Source organism: Anabrus simplex, chromosome 1, assembly GCF_040414725.1.
Source record: "Anabrus simplex isolate iqAnaSimp1 chromosome 1, ASM4041472v1, whole genome shotgun sequence".
Lineage (NCBI taxonomy): Eukaryota > Metazoa > Arthropoda > Insecta > Orthoptera > Tettigoniidae > Anabrus > Anabrus simplex.
Window position 1 is genome coordinate 1,686,130,371 of NC_090265.1, and position 18,099 is coordinate 1,686,148,469.

The following is an 18,099-nucleotide window of genomic DNA, read 5'->3' on the forward strand; positions in this document are numbered from 1 at the left end:
CGTAACTGTAGACAAGTATGCCTTTTATCCTGACCTTTTTTCATGTAAACCTTGGTGGAATATATGTGATGAAATCCAAGAATTAAAAAATCTTCCTATTTTTGGTTTCTAAAAGTTGGCAGGTATGGGGCTAGAATTTTAGATCAGCTGTCCAGTACACCATTTTACACCACATTTTAGGAATATAAATGTCCAAAAGGCAGAACATTTGCGCTGCACGAATACTCAGATGTGTCCTGAAGGGACCAAAGTTCAATTTTCGTTACTACGGCGAAGCCCAAGTACAGCAAGGTAGGGCACGTTAAATGATAGAAAGAAACAGTGTCTGCTCACCCTTGACAGAAGTCCAGCACGAAGTTTACAAGTAAAATGGACACGGTCCAGCCGTGTACAGAGTTCCAGCTCCCACTGTCTTTAACAAGGTTATACCACAACTGACCTGCCGAATGAACGACACAAGGCCATATATATATGGCAGCGGGGTAGATCGAGAACATACTATAGGCGTGACGTCAGAGTGGATGCGCCATGCAGGCGAGCAGTGACAGCAGTAGTACAAGCAGCCGGGAAGCCGACAGTTCGTAACAGCAGACGGAGAAAAGAGCACCAATTCGAAGGGGAGAATTTTTTTTAACGTAAGGTAAGCACAAACAGCTCGCAACAAGCCAAACCCAGTCGCCACATCGGAAGCCTGTTGAGTTTGCCAGCATGTCATAGCGGGCTTTCATCCTGTCTCTGGCCACCCTCGTATGCTGCCAAGCATCGTCATGGATGATGTTTAACTAGTCCACCAGTTCCCAAACATAGTCCGTAGCTAGCTGCTTCCGATCTGGTGCTGATCCAAACATCAGGTTGCATGGCGGGTGTACATCCTTCTCGAAAACCATGTTGGCAGGTGTGTCATCCCCCATGTCTCATGGGTGGATGCTTGATAGACCATCAAAAAGAATAGGACCCTCTCATCCCAGTTCCTCTGGTGTGCTGGGACCACTTTCCTTAGGTGCTCCTTGATGGTCTTTATGAAGTGCTCCTCCATGTCATCTGATGGGATTGAGAGGCATTGCATGGGTCTTCAAAATTCCCAGATATTGTAGAACCTCTTGCATCAGCCTTAAATAGAAGTTCCTGCCCTGGTTACTGTGCAGTGGCAGAAGTAGTTCTTGACCAAGACATTGGGTAGTAGCTACTGCCGATGTCTCTTGGTTAGGGATGGCATAGACCTCTGACCACGTGGTGAAATAGTCCAGGGTCAGGTGTAGGTAGCAATTTCCAGCGTCAGGTTTGGAAAATGGCCCAGCACTGTTGACGGTGATCCTTTTGATAGGTGCTCCGACATTGTACTGCATCATCTGGCCCCAACTCTTTGTACGTGAACCTCGGCTCACAGCACAGGTGTCGCACATCTGGCGTGTCCTCTCAGTGTCGTTTCTTCAGAGTGAGTAACTGTGGTAGAAATAATGTTTAGAATGTGATTCTATTTAGCAATTCACTTACACATTTTAAAATTAACTTTTTAATAATCTATTGTCCTGGTGGACAATTATGTCTTAATACTTGCTAATTGATTTAAGCTATTAATTTATAATTGTGTTCACTGATTTGTTCTTTTGCTGATAATCTGACTTATAAAGCTGCAGGTTGGCACCAGTGTTTAATAATTGGTTTCAAATGAAAGAAAATTGCTGCTTTTTATGGTCCTTCAAACTTTATTGCATCTGACATGCATCTGTTTCTAACAATTAGGGTACATCTCTTTTTTCTTAAAAACATCGCACGAGCTGCAGTTCTCTCATCAATGTAATTGTAATCTCGAATATTTGCTGACTATGCGAGAACAATCTAAGAGAATTAAAATAAATAAATAATGGCAAATATCTGTTACACTATGTATAGAAAGATTGGGATATCAGTAAGGAACACTTAATAGGATAAATATGATGACAGATCGAAACCGACTTTCAACTTATTAGGTCGTGTTACCGATGCAAAATCGGGGGTTGTGGGTTTGGATCCCACTGGTGTCCGGTTGGCCATTTTTGTTCTGAAATCTCTTCAACACGTACTAAATGTACGTAACACGACCTAATAGGTTAAAAGTCGGTTTAGATTACAATGCGGTCGTGAAAATTCAGTATTCATAATGACAGATCATATTTGTAAGCAGTAGAAAGAGGGGGGTGAGGGGAAATTCTGCCAGCAACAATTGTTTCATAGTGAGGTGAGGGGAAGCATGGTACATGTGGAGAATACTCAGGACATTGACTCTGTTTGTTGGTGAGGGGAAGGGAAGTACTGCTTCTTCCCCTTAAATGTTTTTTTTGTGTATTAGGGAGTGTCTCCACGCCTAGTGTTGGGTGGTGGCAAATAGCCTGACCCACTATAAGGACCAACGGTTAAGAGCGGAGGAGTCCTTGTAGAAAGGAAATGGACCCTCAGTGGAGGAAATGCCACTGAAACCCCATATCAACAGTAGCATCTGTACTCCAGAGGTGCAGCTACAAAACGAGTCTGTTCTCCATGTTAGGAGTGGCCTACAAGTTTCGGCTGGCAGTAGCTCTAAAATGCCTTTGGGAGGGGCGAACCCATCATAATAAAAGCCTATATGATGACAAATGTACTGAAGCCTCAGCAAATGCTAGGGCATTCCCCACAAGCTATGTGCAGTTCTTGTGATGCTGGGAGAAATGTGAGAAATGAGCGACCAGCAACCAACTACATCAAGATAGCGACCATCAATGTGGTGACGCTAACAGGGAAAGTGGAAGAAATTGTAGATTTTATGGTTGACAAAGATATAGCATTGCTGGGAATCAGTGAGACCAAATGGAAAGGAAAAGGTAAGAGGAAACTAAAGAAAGGATACATCGTATACTGTAGTGGAGGAAGAGAAGCCAAAAATGGTGTAGGTCTCATAATTAGACAAGACCTAAATGAATACCTAGAATTGGTGGAAAACATAAATAACAGGTTGATTAAGGTCAGATTGAGACTTGATACTGGTGTTACAGATATAATTCAAGGATATGCTCCACAAACAGGAAATATAGATACGGATGTAGAGGAATACCTTGAATATCTGGAAGGCCTTATACAGGACAAACAAGTTGTGATCATAGAGATGAATGCCCAAATAGGTCAGGAAAGAAAAGGAGATGAAGAGATTATAGGCCCATTTGGATACGGGAAGAGAAACAAGGCTGGAGATATTTTGGTAGACTTTTGTAGGAGGAATGAGCTGATCATTGGTAACACATGGTTTTGAAAGAAAAACAGAAGATAAGATATAGGTGGAATAACAAAATCAAAACTGTGATAGATTACATTATGGTCAAGAAAGGTAACAGGAAAATGTTGGTAGATGTAACAGCACTCCCAAGTGAATCTTTTGAAGGAGATCACAGAGTTGTGTTAGGTAAGTTAAAATGAGAAAGATACAAAAGATGACTGAGATTAGGCAGAGAAAGCTAAGGGTGTGGAAATTGTAGGAGAAGGAAATAAATGAAGTGTTCCAGATACACATTAAGACAAGTATACCTAAGGAAGACATCGGAAGAGTCAAATAAGAATGAGTGTACTTTAAAACAGTCATGGTGGAGTCTGCAGAAAAGACCTGTGGAAGAGTATCAGGAATGAAGAAAGATCAAGAAATGCCTTGGTGAAATGACAGGTAATAGATATGGTTAAACAGAAGAAACAAGCTTGGAAAAGATGGCTGAGAAACAGAACAACAGAATGCAAAACAGAATACAGGCACTGCAAGGAGTGCTCCAAGGTGGTTCAAGAAGAGAAAAAGAAATGCTGGCAAAAATTCACTGAATCTCTGCAAGAAGATACAACCGGAAGCAAAAAGATCTTATTCCAGTAAGTAAATAAGAAGAAAAACCCAGGTGAAGGTGCTAACTTCATTAAAAATGAACAGGAGGAAGTGATGACACAGAAGCAGGATATATTGCAGAGGTGGGGAAAATACTTTGAACAGCTTTACAATGTGCAAAATACCTTGGTACAAGGATAAATCAAAGAACCAGATTTAGTGCAGATGAAAGATAAGCAAAACGAGGTGTCCATGGCAGAGATTGAGTGGGCCACTAAAAGAACGAAACAAGGCAAGGCAGCGGAATTGACGAGGTCATCATAGAAATGATAATAGCCGCTGGAGCAAATGGTCTACAGTGGTTGTATAGACTCTTCAGAGTGATATGGAGAGAAAAGACCATTCCAAAAGAGTGGACCAAAGGGGTCATTTTACCAATTTTCAGGAAAGGAGACAGGAAGCAATGTGAAAATTACAGAGGAGTGACAGTGATACCACATACAGCTAAGATCCTTGAAAGAATCTTGGATAAACAAACAAGAGACAGGGTAGAGGGAAAATTGGCAGGACACCAGTATGGATTCAGAAGAGGCAGGTCCACATTTGACCCAACATTTACATTGCGTCAAATGATGGAAAGGTATTGGGATTATGTAAAGGACAGGGTAGTAACATTTCTAGATATTGAAAAGGCATATGACAGTGTCCCAAGGAATTTGGTATGGAGAAAATTGACAGAGGCACAGATTGGGAATGAAATAATGGAGATGTAATAGCACTTTATCAAAATTGTGAAAGTTCTTTTAGAACCAAAGTGGGTCAAATTGAATGGTTCAGAGTTGAGACAGGCTTAAGACAGGGAAGTGTATTGTCTCCCTTACTCTTCATTATCATCATGGCCGAGTTGGCTGTGCGGTTAGGGGTGCGCGGCTGTGAGCTTGCATCTGGGAGTCAGTGGGTTTGAATCCCACTGTCGGCAGCCCTGAAGATGGTTTTCCGTGGTTTCCCATTTTCACACCAGGCAAATACTGGGGCTGTACCTTAATTAAGGTCATGGCTACTTCCAACTCCCAGGTCTTTTCTATCCCATTGTCGTCATAATACCTATCTGTGTCGGTGCAATGTAAAGCCACTAGCAAAAAAAAAAAAAAAAAAAACTACATAATATCAAGGAGAAGATGTTGGGCGGGCGAGTAAAGTCTATGCTCTTTGCTGATGACATTGTAGTTTGGGGAGATAATGAAGAGGAAGTACAGACACAAGTTGATTTATGGAATGAGGAGATAAGAAATTTTGGAATGAAGATTAGTACTGTACTGTGTAAAGCAAGACTTTGATCATGACGAAAGGTAACAGAAAATCCAGGGGAGTAATAAAAATAGGAAATGAACCTCTTGAAGTAGTGAAAATTTTTAAATATTTGGGCAGCATGATGTCACAAGATGGAAATTTGGATGGAGAAACTGATTTAAGAATACAGAAGTCTGCAAAGAGACATTGTATATAACAAAGATGTGCCAATGAAGTGCAAGAAGGTTTTATACTCGTTCTATTATAAACCTATACTGACCTATGCTTCAGCAACCTGGACGTTGACTAAGCAGAACCAAAGCAAGATTCAAGCAGCTGAAATGAGATTCTTGAGGAGCATACAGGGAAAGACAAGACAAGATAGAATATGAAATGAGTAAATAAGAAGCATGGGAGTGTGTAAAGAAGAGATTGATATAGCAAAGTTAAAATGGTTTGGATACTTGATGAGAATGTCAGGAGAGAGAATACCAGAGAGAACATTCATAGGTACAGAGACTGCAAATAGGCCTAGGGGACAGCCTAGAATGAGATGGAGGAGGTCTGTTGTAGACTGTATTGCAAATAGAGGAGTTGATAACAATAAAATACTAGAAGAGGAGTGGTGGAAAGAGAGAGAGAGAATCTAGAAAAGGGAATGGATGAAGTAGAAAGAATAGAGAAGAGAAAGAGGAGACAAGACGTTATCAAAATCTCCCCATACTGCTATCTTCACATAGATTGGCTCTCCCCTCATCAGTTACATCCATCACTTCTCAGCCCTTCTTGAGCTACTTTCTGTTTCCCAGGTTCATCAGGAGGGAGACCTTCAGGACTTATACAGGGACCATCTTGACAGATCCTCAGTCTTGATGCAGGAATTGTGGGATAAGAAGAAAGGTGGATAAACAAAGGAAAAGGAAATGAAGAAAAGAATGGTGTCAAATTTTCCTTGGGGAAAATCAAACGATCATGAATATGTCAAATTGATAATGATTAATGTATTTGCATCTAACAAATAGTTTTCTAGAAACATCTGGTGAAATAGTCCAGGGTCATGTGTAGGTAGCAATTGTCAACAAGTGTAGAATTCAGTGCATTGAAAGGAGAATACTGACTCAGGGCATTTGAAATGATCATGAATGAATTAATCAGTTCGTTAGAGTATGATGAGATGAGTCCCCTTTGATAAGAGCCTTCTATATGTGTCTCAGTCATGACCTTCCATCAGTACTTTACATCACAGCCTGCAAGATCACATCAACAATGCACTTCTTTGATAATATGTCTCTCAGTCATGTACATCCATCAGTACTTCACATCGCAGCCTGTAAGATCGTATCAACCATCTGTACTCTAATTCCCCTTGTTGATAACATTTCTGTCAGTCATGGCCATCCTTCTGTACTTAACATCACAGCCTACACAGTTGCTAGATATCATCACATCACACATTTTGTATCACTAATTTCAGATGGCCCCCTCAGCCATAAGAAATATTTATGTTAAAAGTTGAAGGTGAATACAGCGGTAAAGGGCTAGGACCACAGGACAAACACAGAAGGAGAAAAAGTTTGCAACAGGTCATTGTAAGTAAGGGAAAGGGACAAGTAAGTGATGAATCAAGTAGAAAGATAGTTAACTTCAATAGGAACACAAGTATAAATAGGGAGCAATAGAAAGAGCAGGTAAGACAAACTGTACCAGTCATTGTGTTCATTTTGCATCCATTATTGTTCTTTGTAAAGGTCTTAATTACAGACTATGAACCTCATGTTAAATCTTTATTGATGATTGAACTTCTTACATAAATTTATTTGTGTGAAAGTTTTGTCTTAATTGGACGTAAAATACATAGTATTGACTAGGAGGATTAAAATGGTTTTGTACAATTTTGTAAGAAGGTCTTAATTGTTGTAATTTTTTTTAAGTGTTCTGCCATTATTATTATTTTTTTTTTTTTCAGGAAACAAATATTACTATTAATAATGAAACAGTCAGAAGTCAGCACATTGGTGATAATCCTGATTTTCCTTTTTATCGCAATGTGTATGCCATCACCATTGCCATCATAGTGGGAACATGTCTGCTGCGAGGATTTATTTTCTCAAAGGTTGGTACTAAATTTATCATTGAAAATGTTTGAATCAGTTATTTTTAAAACCCTGTAAATCATCCATTTTCCCATTTTTATTTTATATGAGAAAATGAGAGAGACAACATAGAAATGCTACTAGTCTGGTATATAGAATGCATGTGAGAAAACTGCTAACTTTTGCTTCGGGTTTGGAACCCTAAAGTCACTAACTTACATGCTTTCTCAACAAAAGTATAATTCACCAGTGCGTGTTACTGTCAGTGGCGGTGAATTACATATTTTTAATTCTTATTCTTGGGACAAGTTTCAACCTGCTAAATAGGTCATCCTCAGCCATTAACAAAGTGAATACCTAAATTGGCAAAAACTATTATAAAATGGTGAAAACACAGTTTTGTGGAGGAGAAATTTGTATTTGATTTTAACCACCTAAAACTAGAAATTATAAGAAATGTATATACACATACCCTGTTGTCCTATCACCTGATTCTTTCCATTAATTTCTTTATATATTAAAAAGAAAATTGCTTAGCAAAAATACACAAAATGTCATTCAACGCAGTTAACTGATTCGTACAGCGTCACAGCAAGTATTGGATATCATAAGACATGAATTTCATTCTGGATATTGGTTTTTATGTAATATCTTCATACACAGTCTAGGTCGAGCGGTCAAGGAGAGAGGTTGCGTTGTGAAGTGCGTGCTGTAAACATGGTCGGCATTGAACAGTACCGGGCCGCTATTGGGAAATGGCAGGCAAGGCAGAAGAAGGAGACCAGGAGTGGATTGGTGATAAGTACGGACGGATTAAAAATGAGTGAAGCGGTGCTGGTAGTGACAGTGATAGCGGTGCTACTGGTTATTGGGGGGGTGGAAGTAAACCCAGGCCCAAATACCAGTAGAAAATTTAGTACGGAGGATTTGGCCGCACTCAGGGTGGTTGTAAGTGAAGTTATGCAGGAAAAGTGTCAATGGGATAAGGTGCAGGAAATAAAGGACATGATGGAGGAGCAGAGAAAGGAGATAGGGAACATGAAGAAATGGCTGGAAACGAAGACAGAGGAATCGAGCAGGAGAGTGGACAATAATGAGAAAGAAATCGAGTTATTGAGAGGGGAAGTGAAACACCTGAAAGAGGAGGTGATGAAGATGAAGAAAGAAGCGGAGGGGTACAGGCAGGAGAGATTGAAAAAAGCCATATTTATATATGGAGTTGAGGAAGGGGCGAGAGAGAGCAAGATTGAGCTGATATCTAAGGTGGTGGAAGTTATACGTGATACAATGAAGATAAGCTTTAGTGAGATAGACATAGATGATGTAGAGAGAGTTGGTAAAACCAAAGGTCGGAGGCCAATTAGGGTTAAATTGTGCTCAACCGTAATGGCAGAAATTGTGTTAGGTAACAGTAAGAATTTACAAGGACTGAAAATAGGGGTGAAAGGAGACATGGGAAGAGAAGGAAGTGAAAATATGAAGATCTTGAATAGGCACCTATGGAGAGGGAGGAACCAGGGGCTAAAGGCCCGAATAAGAGGTCTGAGGTTGGAGGTGACAAACGGGCGATGGGTTAGAGTACATTCAGTGACGAAGCTAAAGGAAATGGACGAAAACGAGAGGGTTGAGGGTGGTGAGAGGACAAGGCAAGATGGGAAGAAGAAAGAAGAAAAGAAGAGGAGGAGGGACGTGGCAGGAGAGGAGAGCATCTCAGAAGAGAATGGGCAGTGCAGCCGGGAGACAGAAGATCAAGATAGTGAAGTGGACGGTGAGAGTGAGCAGCAAGAAACTGGGAGAGTAGAGTGTAGGGGTGCAGTGAGCAAGAATGGACAAGGGAAGATGGATTCAGAAGTCCAAAATAGTGAGGGGGTGAGTGGGGGTGAGCAGCAAGAAGCGGTGAGAGCAGGGTGCAGTGGTGTAGTAAACAAGAAAGGTCAAGAGGAGACAGATCGACAGGAAGGTAAAAAAATTATGAGTAAAGTCAGAAGTAAGAGCTTAAAAGACATATGGGGAAAAGTTCGTAAAGGGATGGAGGATACAGAGGACGAGAGGTCGATAACTACTAGAAGTAAGAATAGAGGGGGAGACCTAGAAGGGAGGGAGGTAAAGTTATAACTATATTGGAAAATAGGATGTGTGAATATTGAGGGACTAAGGAACAAATTAGGAAACAAGAAAGTTCGGGAAGTAATTGAAAGTTTTGATGTTGTGGCACTCTTGTAGACGTGGTTGGAAACAGGGGGGGGAGATTTCATGGAAGGGGTTTGAGATAAAATATAAATATAGAAGAAAAGAGAGGAATAAGGGACGAGCACCAGGAGGGATGATAGTTCTAATTAGGGAAGAAATTAGTGAAAGAGTAGAGGATATAGAGACCGATATGATGGAAACCATATGGCTGAGATTGAATTTGGGAGGGAGTGAGGGAAGGAGGAAGAAAATAAATCTAGCTTTTGTTTACTGCCACCCTAGTAATTCAGCATATGCAAATAAATATTTTTTTTGAAGAGTTATTGGTGGATATTGGTAGGATAAGGGGAATGTATCCAGGTGAGGAGGATATGTTGTTATTTGGGGATTGGAACGCGAGAATAGGGGAACAGAGCCCAGTTTATAGTAGGGAGGATGGAATGTGTTTGTTGGAAAGTAGAAGGAGTGAGGACAAAATTACAAATAGTTATGGAGAGAAGCTCCTAGAGATGTGTGCTGTGGGAAATTTGTATATTCTGAATGGGTGGATAGAGGGGGACAGGATGGGGAAATTGACATATGTTACTGAGAAGGGTGGTAGTGTGATAGATATGGTTTTAAGTTCGGAAGGGATGATTGAGGAAGTTGTAAGAATGGAAATAGGAGACTGGATTGAATCACACCATTTCCCGGTGAGGGTTATGCTGAAAAGGGAGGAAGAGAAGTGTACAATGAAGGAAGATGAGACAAATGATAAACGAGGGAGTGGTTATAATAAGTATAAATGGACAGAGAAGGTGGGCCGGGATTGGAATAGGGTAGTAAAAGAGGAGTTACATCTTCTGAAATTTGGGTGGGAAGGGGCGTTAGAAGAGAATAATACTGATAAAGCCTTAGAATTGTTGCTACATCCAATAAAGATGATAGCGCAGAAGGCGAAAGCTAGAAAGGGAAATAAGAAAGAGGGAGAAGAATGGTTTAATAGGGAGTGTGAAGGAATGCGGAGGAAGGTGATGGACGCGTTAGGAGAATATAGAAGGAAAGGTGGGAGCCAAGAAAGGGAGTTTTTCTGTAGATTGAGGAAGGAGTATAAAAAGAAAATCTCTGAGACAAAAAAGACGTGGTTAGAGGAACAAATGGAAGCCATAAATAATGACTGCAAGACAAATAATTTTGAGAGAGTTTGGGATAAGATTAATAAAATTATTAAGGGTGGAAGGAATATAGAGAGAACGAGTATTGAGGAAGTGCAATGGGTCAGGCACTTTGATGAATTACTAGGAAAAAAAGGGGATGATAGATGGAGGGGTTCGGGAGAAGAAGTAATTTAGAGGAATAGGAGAGTGGCAATTTATGACCTGGATAAAGAAATCACAAGAGAGGAAATCCTGAGAGTGATAAGCAGAGCCAGAGCGAAGTCGGCCGGGGGGTGTAATGGTATAAATAACAAGTTTTGGAAGGAAATTAGTAAAAATGAGATAATGATAGAGGGCATGGTTAAACTATTCAATAGGATATTTGAGGGAGGTAATTACCCTAAGGAATGGGAAACAGGAATTATATGCCCTATATACAAGGGGAAGGGTAGTAGGAACAATGTGAACAGTTATAGAGGTATATCTCTGTTGGATTCTGTGAGTAAAATATATACTGGGGTGTTAGCGAACAGAATAAGCGGGTGGGCGGAAGAAAATGAAATTTTGACAGATTACCAAGGGGGATTTAGGAAAAAGAAAAGAACAGTGGATAATATAATGATAGTAAAGACTATTTTAGAAAAGTATAAGAATATGGCTAGAAGTACGGTTTATGTAGCAGCAATAGATTTTGAGAAAGCTTTTGACAAGGTGAATAGAGAGGCCCTATTAGAGAAATTAGGCAGGCTAGGGATTTCGGAGAAGATGTTGAGGGCAGTGGAAGGAATATATAGGGTTGTCAGGTTTTGTGTAAAATTGGGAGACGGGAGACTGAGTGGAGCATTAGAGTCCAAGGTGGGTTTAAAACAAGGATGCAAGTTATCGCCAATACTGTTTATTTTATTTATCAACGATATTTTAGAGGGGTTTGGGGCAGAAAATTGGGCTGTACCAGTAATTAATGGTTTTGAAGTACCAGGACTGATATTTGCGGATGATGTGTTATTGATGACGCTAACCGCAGGGGCGATGAATAGGGCCTTAGAGTCAGTGATGCTATTTGCGAGGAAATGGGGATTGAAAATTAATGGAAATAAGTCTAAAATATTAGTAGTACAGGTGGACAAAAGAAGAAAGATAGAAGGTAATTGGGTAATTCAGGGAGAAAGATTGGAACAGGTAAGGAAGTTGGAATATCTAGGAGTTATTTTTAATGATAAAGGAACTTGGAGTGACCAGATCAAAAGGGTGAAATATAGAGGATTGGCAGCCTTAGCCTCAGTCAGAAATTTGCTAGTCAAGTACCCGGGGATCAGTTATAAAACACTGAGACTTGTGTTCAGGTCGGTAATCGTTGGGAGGGTATTATACGGCTCAGAAGTTTGGGGGCTGGATGAGAAAAGAGAGGAACTAAGAAGGATTGTTAGTAGTTTTGCTAAGTTAGTAATGGGCTTACCAAGGTGTACAGCAAATGTAGGGGCGGAATTAATGTGTGGGGAGGATTTGGAATCAGAGGGTGTGAAAAGAATAGTTAGATACTAGATGAATTTAAAAAGACAGGAAGGTGGGAGAGTATTACAGGCAGCATATGCACAGCAATTTAAGAGCATGTATAAGGGTGGATGGTTAGAAAAAATAAAGGGATATTTGGGGAGGATAGGATTAGGACACCTGTGGGGGGAGGTTTGGTCGAAGACAGAAGTGAGAGGGATGAATATACTGGAAAGGAGAATTAGAGATATCCATAGGCAGAAATTATTGGGGGAAAGCAGACTAAGAAATTCGCTGACGGTTTTGACGAAAATAGAGGAGATGGCAGGTTTGAATATTAGATACGTCGATAGGTCAAAACGGTATGGGATGATGTGGTGGCTTTTAGGTCTGCAAAGGAATACAGGGTGGTTACAGGGGAGGGATAAGACAAGATGTGTACTTTGCGGAGATGTGAATGATGATTTTCAGTTGCTAAGAGACTGTGAGGTAACGAGGGGGTTAAGACATGGTTTATTGAGTGCCGAGCATCGGGAAATATTGGGGAGAGGGGATGAGAACGCAATCCTGAGATGGATTATTACACAATGGGAGAAAGGGGGTGAATTGAACAGGTATTTATGTGCGACAAAAAAGGCATGCGAGAGTAAAATGAAGGAGAGTGAGTTAGAGGGTAGGCAGGGGAATAGGGGGGTGGAATAGTTAAAATTCTAATGGATTTGGGAATATAGGGATAGAGTACTTAGTTATGTGGAGTTGGGAAATGATACAGGATTGCATGGTCTGTTTGTTTTAAAGTTAGCTGGAATGCAAGTGCTGAAATGCTGAGTGTTGTTGTTTGAGGTCAGGAACAATAATGTGACGCAAGTACAGAACACAATAAGGACACTGGATGAATATGTTTGAACATTGAGTGAGGGACTGCTACAGCTAATGACTGCTGGATATTATTCTTATTATTATTATCCTTAGTATTACTATTATTATTATCATTCTTTATTATTTATTTTACTTTGCATGTGAACATGTATAGGGGCGAAGTCGCCTGTTATGTTCAATAATGTATGTATGTATGTATGTAATATCTTCATAACAAAGTCAACGTTTAATCTCTGACAAGATTTTTATGAACTTTTATCTACACAGTTTAAATGCTTGTAAATCATTTATATTTTTAGCTGTTTCTTTATTTTAGTTTTAGTGTTTTCACCATTTTAATAGTTTTTGCCAATTTATGTATTCACTTTGTTAATGGCTGAGGTTAACCTATTTAGCAGGTTGAAACTAGTCCGAAGAATAATAATAATGGAAATATAAAATCTATTTGTCATTAAATTTATTCCAAATAGGTGGACACTATTTTTTTTATTTTCTTTTTTTTTTGGGGGGGGGGGGTGATCAAGTAAGAGAGATGATGGGCTTACCATGGAGAGTTACTGTCTGGAAAACGCAAGTACGTACAGAATGGTATCAGCTTATAAAAGAAACAACAAAGTCCTTGGGTCACGATACTCAGTCATGAGTGGAACGACTGAAGAGAGAGAGAGCTTTACATCACACCGACACAGGTATGTCTTGTGGTGACGATGGGATAGGAAAGGGCTAGCAGTGGGAAGGAAGCAGCCGTGGACTTAATTGAGGTACATCCCCAGCATTTGCCTGGTGTGAAAATGGGAAACCACGGAAAGCTATCTTCAGGGCTGCCGACAGTGGGGTTGAACCCACTATCTCCAGGGTGCAAGCTCACAGCTGTGTGCCCCTAACCGCACGGCCAACTCACCCGGTGGACCATATCTTAACTTCATTTATACAAGTAGTGGAGACTTGTACAGTAGCATGTAGAGGCGCAAAACCTTACTTGCGCACTAAATGAGTTTTGCATGCGGACAAGTCCATGTGCTGCACCATGCCTGAGAGGGGAGGAAAATTCACTTCGCTACTTGCTACTGAAATGTTCATATTGGCTCTTGATGACTACGTTAGGGTGACAAGGCTTAATTTCGCTGCTAGTATCTCAGCAAGAGTAACTCCTCTTTACTACCTTCCTACCCCGACTTTGCCCTCCAGTCTTGGGGCTTTGCACAGGTTTGTGCCATCAGCTAGTATTCTCACTTATAGAATGTGCTTTGAGGATGGGAAGCAGTGGTATGCTTTTGTCAAGTTCATAGACAATGAAGTATGATTCATCTGCTTGCCATGCACATTTGTCAGTCTGGCACTCTCACTCAGTCAGCGTGTCTGTGTATTTCTATCTAGCGTCTTACTTTCTTGGTGTGTAGTCACATATTAAAAGCTTTTTTTAAAAAATTGTATAATCACAATCACACCGTACTACCATTTAATTGTAATACATGTGTAATAATTGTTTCCTTGTGAATGTTTTATTGTATGAATCAAAGTATCAAAATATTTGTTTGTAAACTGTCAACCTTTACTACTCTTCACAATTAAGTATTTAATTTATTTTCCACCTAGTCGATACAATGATTGCTTAAGGCAATTTTTAATGGTCAAAAGTGGTACATGTTTCGTATATTATCAACATCTTCAGCCACATAACACTGTTTAGATGAAAAATATATAAAATTGACAAAGTAATGCTTAAGAGGAAGTGTCCTTAAAATTAACATTATTTATTATCAAAACGTTAAATCTTATAACGCGGGTTTATTGACAGCTTTATATGTTAATTTTAAGGACACTTCCTCTAAAGCATTACTTTGTCAATTTTATATATTTTTCATCTAAACATTGTTATGTGGCTGAAGATGTTGATAATATATGAAACATGTACCACTTTTGACCATTAAAAATTGCCTTAAGCAATCATTGTATCGACTAGGTGGAAAATAAATTAAATACTTAATTGTGAATCTATTGAAGTGCGATACGGACCATGAAGCTGATTTTATGTAATCTTTACTACTCTGTCGAAATTCACTCACAGAGCATAAAAAACCATTTTGTTGCTATTTTGTTTAATTTTGTTGTCTCCCAGTACTTTTTGTTGTTTATACATTTTGTGCCTCCTCCCCACACTTCTAATTCCCAATTGCAGCTACTGATTACTGTTGTAGATAATAACACCATTGTTGACTATAAAACTTGGTGGCTTCCACTGCTCAAGAAAGCTGTCCTGTTTGGCACCTTAACACATTCACGCCCATCATCTGAGTGGCTATTTAAAGGGCTGGCCCAGCTATTCCAGCTGTTAGTGGCAGAGCAAACAACAACGATTTCTTTTCACAATAAGTTCTAAACTAAACAAGATATGGAAACAAAATTTTCCACGTACCTTAATGAAGTCCTCTAGTATCTCTGTAGGGTGTGGTATGTAATGTCACACTTTCATGGGTGAATGGGAACACCACACTTTCCACAAAAATAGCGTGTTTCACTAATAATTTTATTTTTGAAGCACACTTTGCACCTTCTTCAGGGGAACTTGGCTATATTTGATGGTGGAAACTTCAAGAGAATATGCTCTTTTCTCTTCCCATCTAACCTAAATGATGGATCCTTGGCCGGTGCCGTTTTTGGCGGCAAAATCGCGGGATGTTGACTTGGAGCCGATGAAGTAAGTGGAACTGAGATTATGGAGAGAGGTGACTGTACTTGTATGTCGGGTTGACTTTTCCCCCCATTTGAGAATTACCTGGTGTTCCTTATTAGATCTTTTGATACACCCCTGTTTGACCGTATTGTTCCACATACGGCAGTGTTCTGTTCCCGTAATTGTTTCGCGAGTCCAACGCTATTCATAATGATTGTCGATATAGACTGTATACCCCTGGCCAAGATAATTTTCAAGCAGCTGAAAAACTGTGCTTTGTAAATTCGCATCACTTGCATAATTTATATCGTCCCTACACAGCATGGTTACACTTCAGAACGTGATTATACACACACTTGTGCAATCACAAACCAACTATGCAGCTAGTTGTGCCAGCGCTAGACTACCTTCAGAAACAAAAACAAAGAAAGTGCATTGGGAGGGAAAATCGTCGTGGCCATGTGGTTTCCAGTGAGTAGAAGCATTCATAAGGGTATTACTTTCATCTCTCTCGCACATATTTGTGACCAAAATAGATCCCAGCTGCGTACAAACGGCTCCAGTTCAACGTTGCGCTTATCCAGGCTAACTTGGGATACGGTCCACAGCATGGTCACGCGCTACAGGTAATAACTCGGGTACGGGCGTGAATGTGTTAACACGAGAAAATAACATTTCAGGTGTCACAATATAGCCATTTCATGTATTGCAGGGACTTTTTCAGTATAGTTAAGGCTATGATGATACTGATGTTGATTCCCATAGCGAACCTGAAATGTTTGTCCCGAATGAGTAAATTTATAATACCAATATAAATGGTCCGTTATTAGACATTATAAATTTTCCAGCTAATTCATTCCTGGTTGCCAGCGTTTTTCCCCAGTGTGCTAAGCCAGTATATTAATGATCTTGTGAGCTACAACTTCAGGCTTCTTAAGAGTGCCTTTGTGATGTCAGAAAAAAAAAAGAGCATGCTTACATAGTCATCCAATTAACACAAAGAAAAAAGAGCATTTGAAGACATTGGTTACATGACCAATGAGGAGAAAATTCAAAGTGTCTGGAAAAGTGTATAGGATTAACATATATCTGTCAGGGAGAAGAACTGAAAAGGGTATTCATTTTAGTAAAAAAATTTGTGTAGTTTATAAAAACATGTTTATCTTAAGTTTCTCAACATAAATTATTACTGAAATGTGAATAATTTTCTCAATAGATGAACAATATTATTCACCGTATTATTGTGATAAACGTGTGTTAACACTTTCAATCAATCAATCAATCAATCAATCAATCAATCAATCACTACTGATCTGCATTTAGGGCAGTCGCCCAGGTGGCAGATTCCCTATCTGTTGTTTTCCTAGCCTTTTCTTAAATGATAGCAAAGAAATTGGAAAATTATTGAACATCTCCCTTGGTAAGTTATTCCAATCCCAAACTCCCCTTCCTATAAACAAATATTTGCCCCAATTTGTTCTCTTGAATTCCAACTTTATCTTCATACTAGCAAGATACCCGTGCTTCGCTACGGTATTATACTGAAATTTATAATTGAATGCTTATTGTTTTAGATACATAATCCACCAAAATTCGCGATCTGACTCGTTTTCTGCGAGAATCCACCAAAATTCCCAATCTGATTGGTTTTCTATTATTTTACGGCACGTTTCCTCCCATTTTTCAATCTTCCTTTCCAGCAATCGATTCCGTACTTCCCGGGCTAGGCTCAGGTATTCCTCCCGGTCAGTTGGGTCCGTAAATCTTTGCCATCTTTTCCTATAATAATTTTAAATATGGATAAAATCCTTCAGGAGATCCGGCGTGGTGTCATATTGGGTGCCTTGGTGGCACTGAACCCGCTGCCGGACTGCATTCTTAGTCATTACCCGTCCAGGAGCCGTTTCCAGCGCGGTCCGCTCATTTGACGACGGTCCGGAATATTATTATTATTATTATTATTATTATTATTATTATTATTATTATTATTATTATTATTATTATTATTATTATTGTTATTACTATTATGTGTTGCTGGAATGGCTGATGACATAGAAAATCGGAGTATCCGGAGAAAAACCTGTCCTGCCTCCGTTTTGTCCAGCACGAATGTCACATGGAGTGATCGGGATTTGAACCGCGGAATCCAGCTGTGAGAGGCCGGCGCGCTGCCGCCTGAGCAACGGAGGATACTTATAAGTACATTAATAACAGTAAAATCAATTGGTCTCACCTCCTTCTACACCCCACCGCCGTTAAGTTTATTTACCGCCCCCCCCCCCAAAAAAAAATTAAAAGAATGCTTGTTTCTTTATGTTTAAGGGAGATTCCAAACACCAATGTTCACGTCTATTACCTTCAGTTTTGAGATATAAGTAACCCCATAAAAATAATTTACTTTTTCACTTCATTTCACATTACTCCCCCCCCCCCCCTAAGTGAATTTTCCCGCAAAAAATACGTGTTTCTTTAATAGTAAAGGATCTTCTAAATACCAATTATCACGACTCTATAACTTCTTCAGTTTTTGAT

General features: G+C 39.7%; 1 protein-coding gene across 7 annotated transcripts in view; it reads left to right on the top strand.

Moving 5' to 3' along the window:
* Positions 1-18,099, top strand: part of LOC136858684 (ATP-binding cassette sub-family C member 5) — a 299,980-nt gene that overhangs the window by 215,820 nt on the left and 66,061 nt on the right. For all 7 annotated transcript variants that reach the window (XM_067138409.2, XM_068225666.1, XM_067138411.2 and 4 more), the window contains one exon: positions 7,071-7,217. In XM_067138409.2, the coding sequence (XP_066994510.2) occupies positions 7,071-7,217 (147 nt within the window). The remainder of the gene's footprint in view (positions 1-7,070; positions 7,218-18,099) is intronic.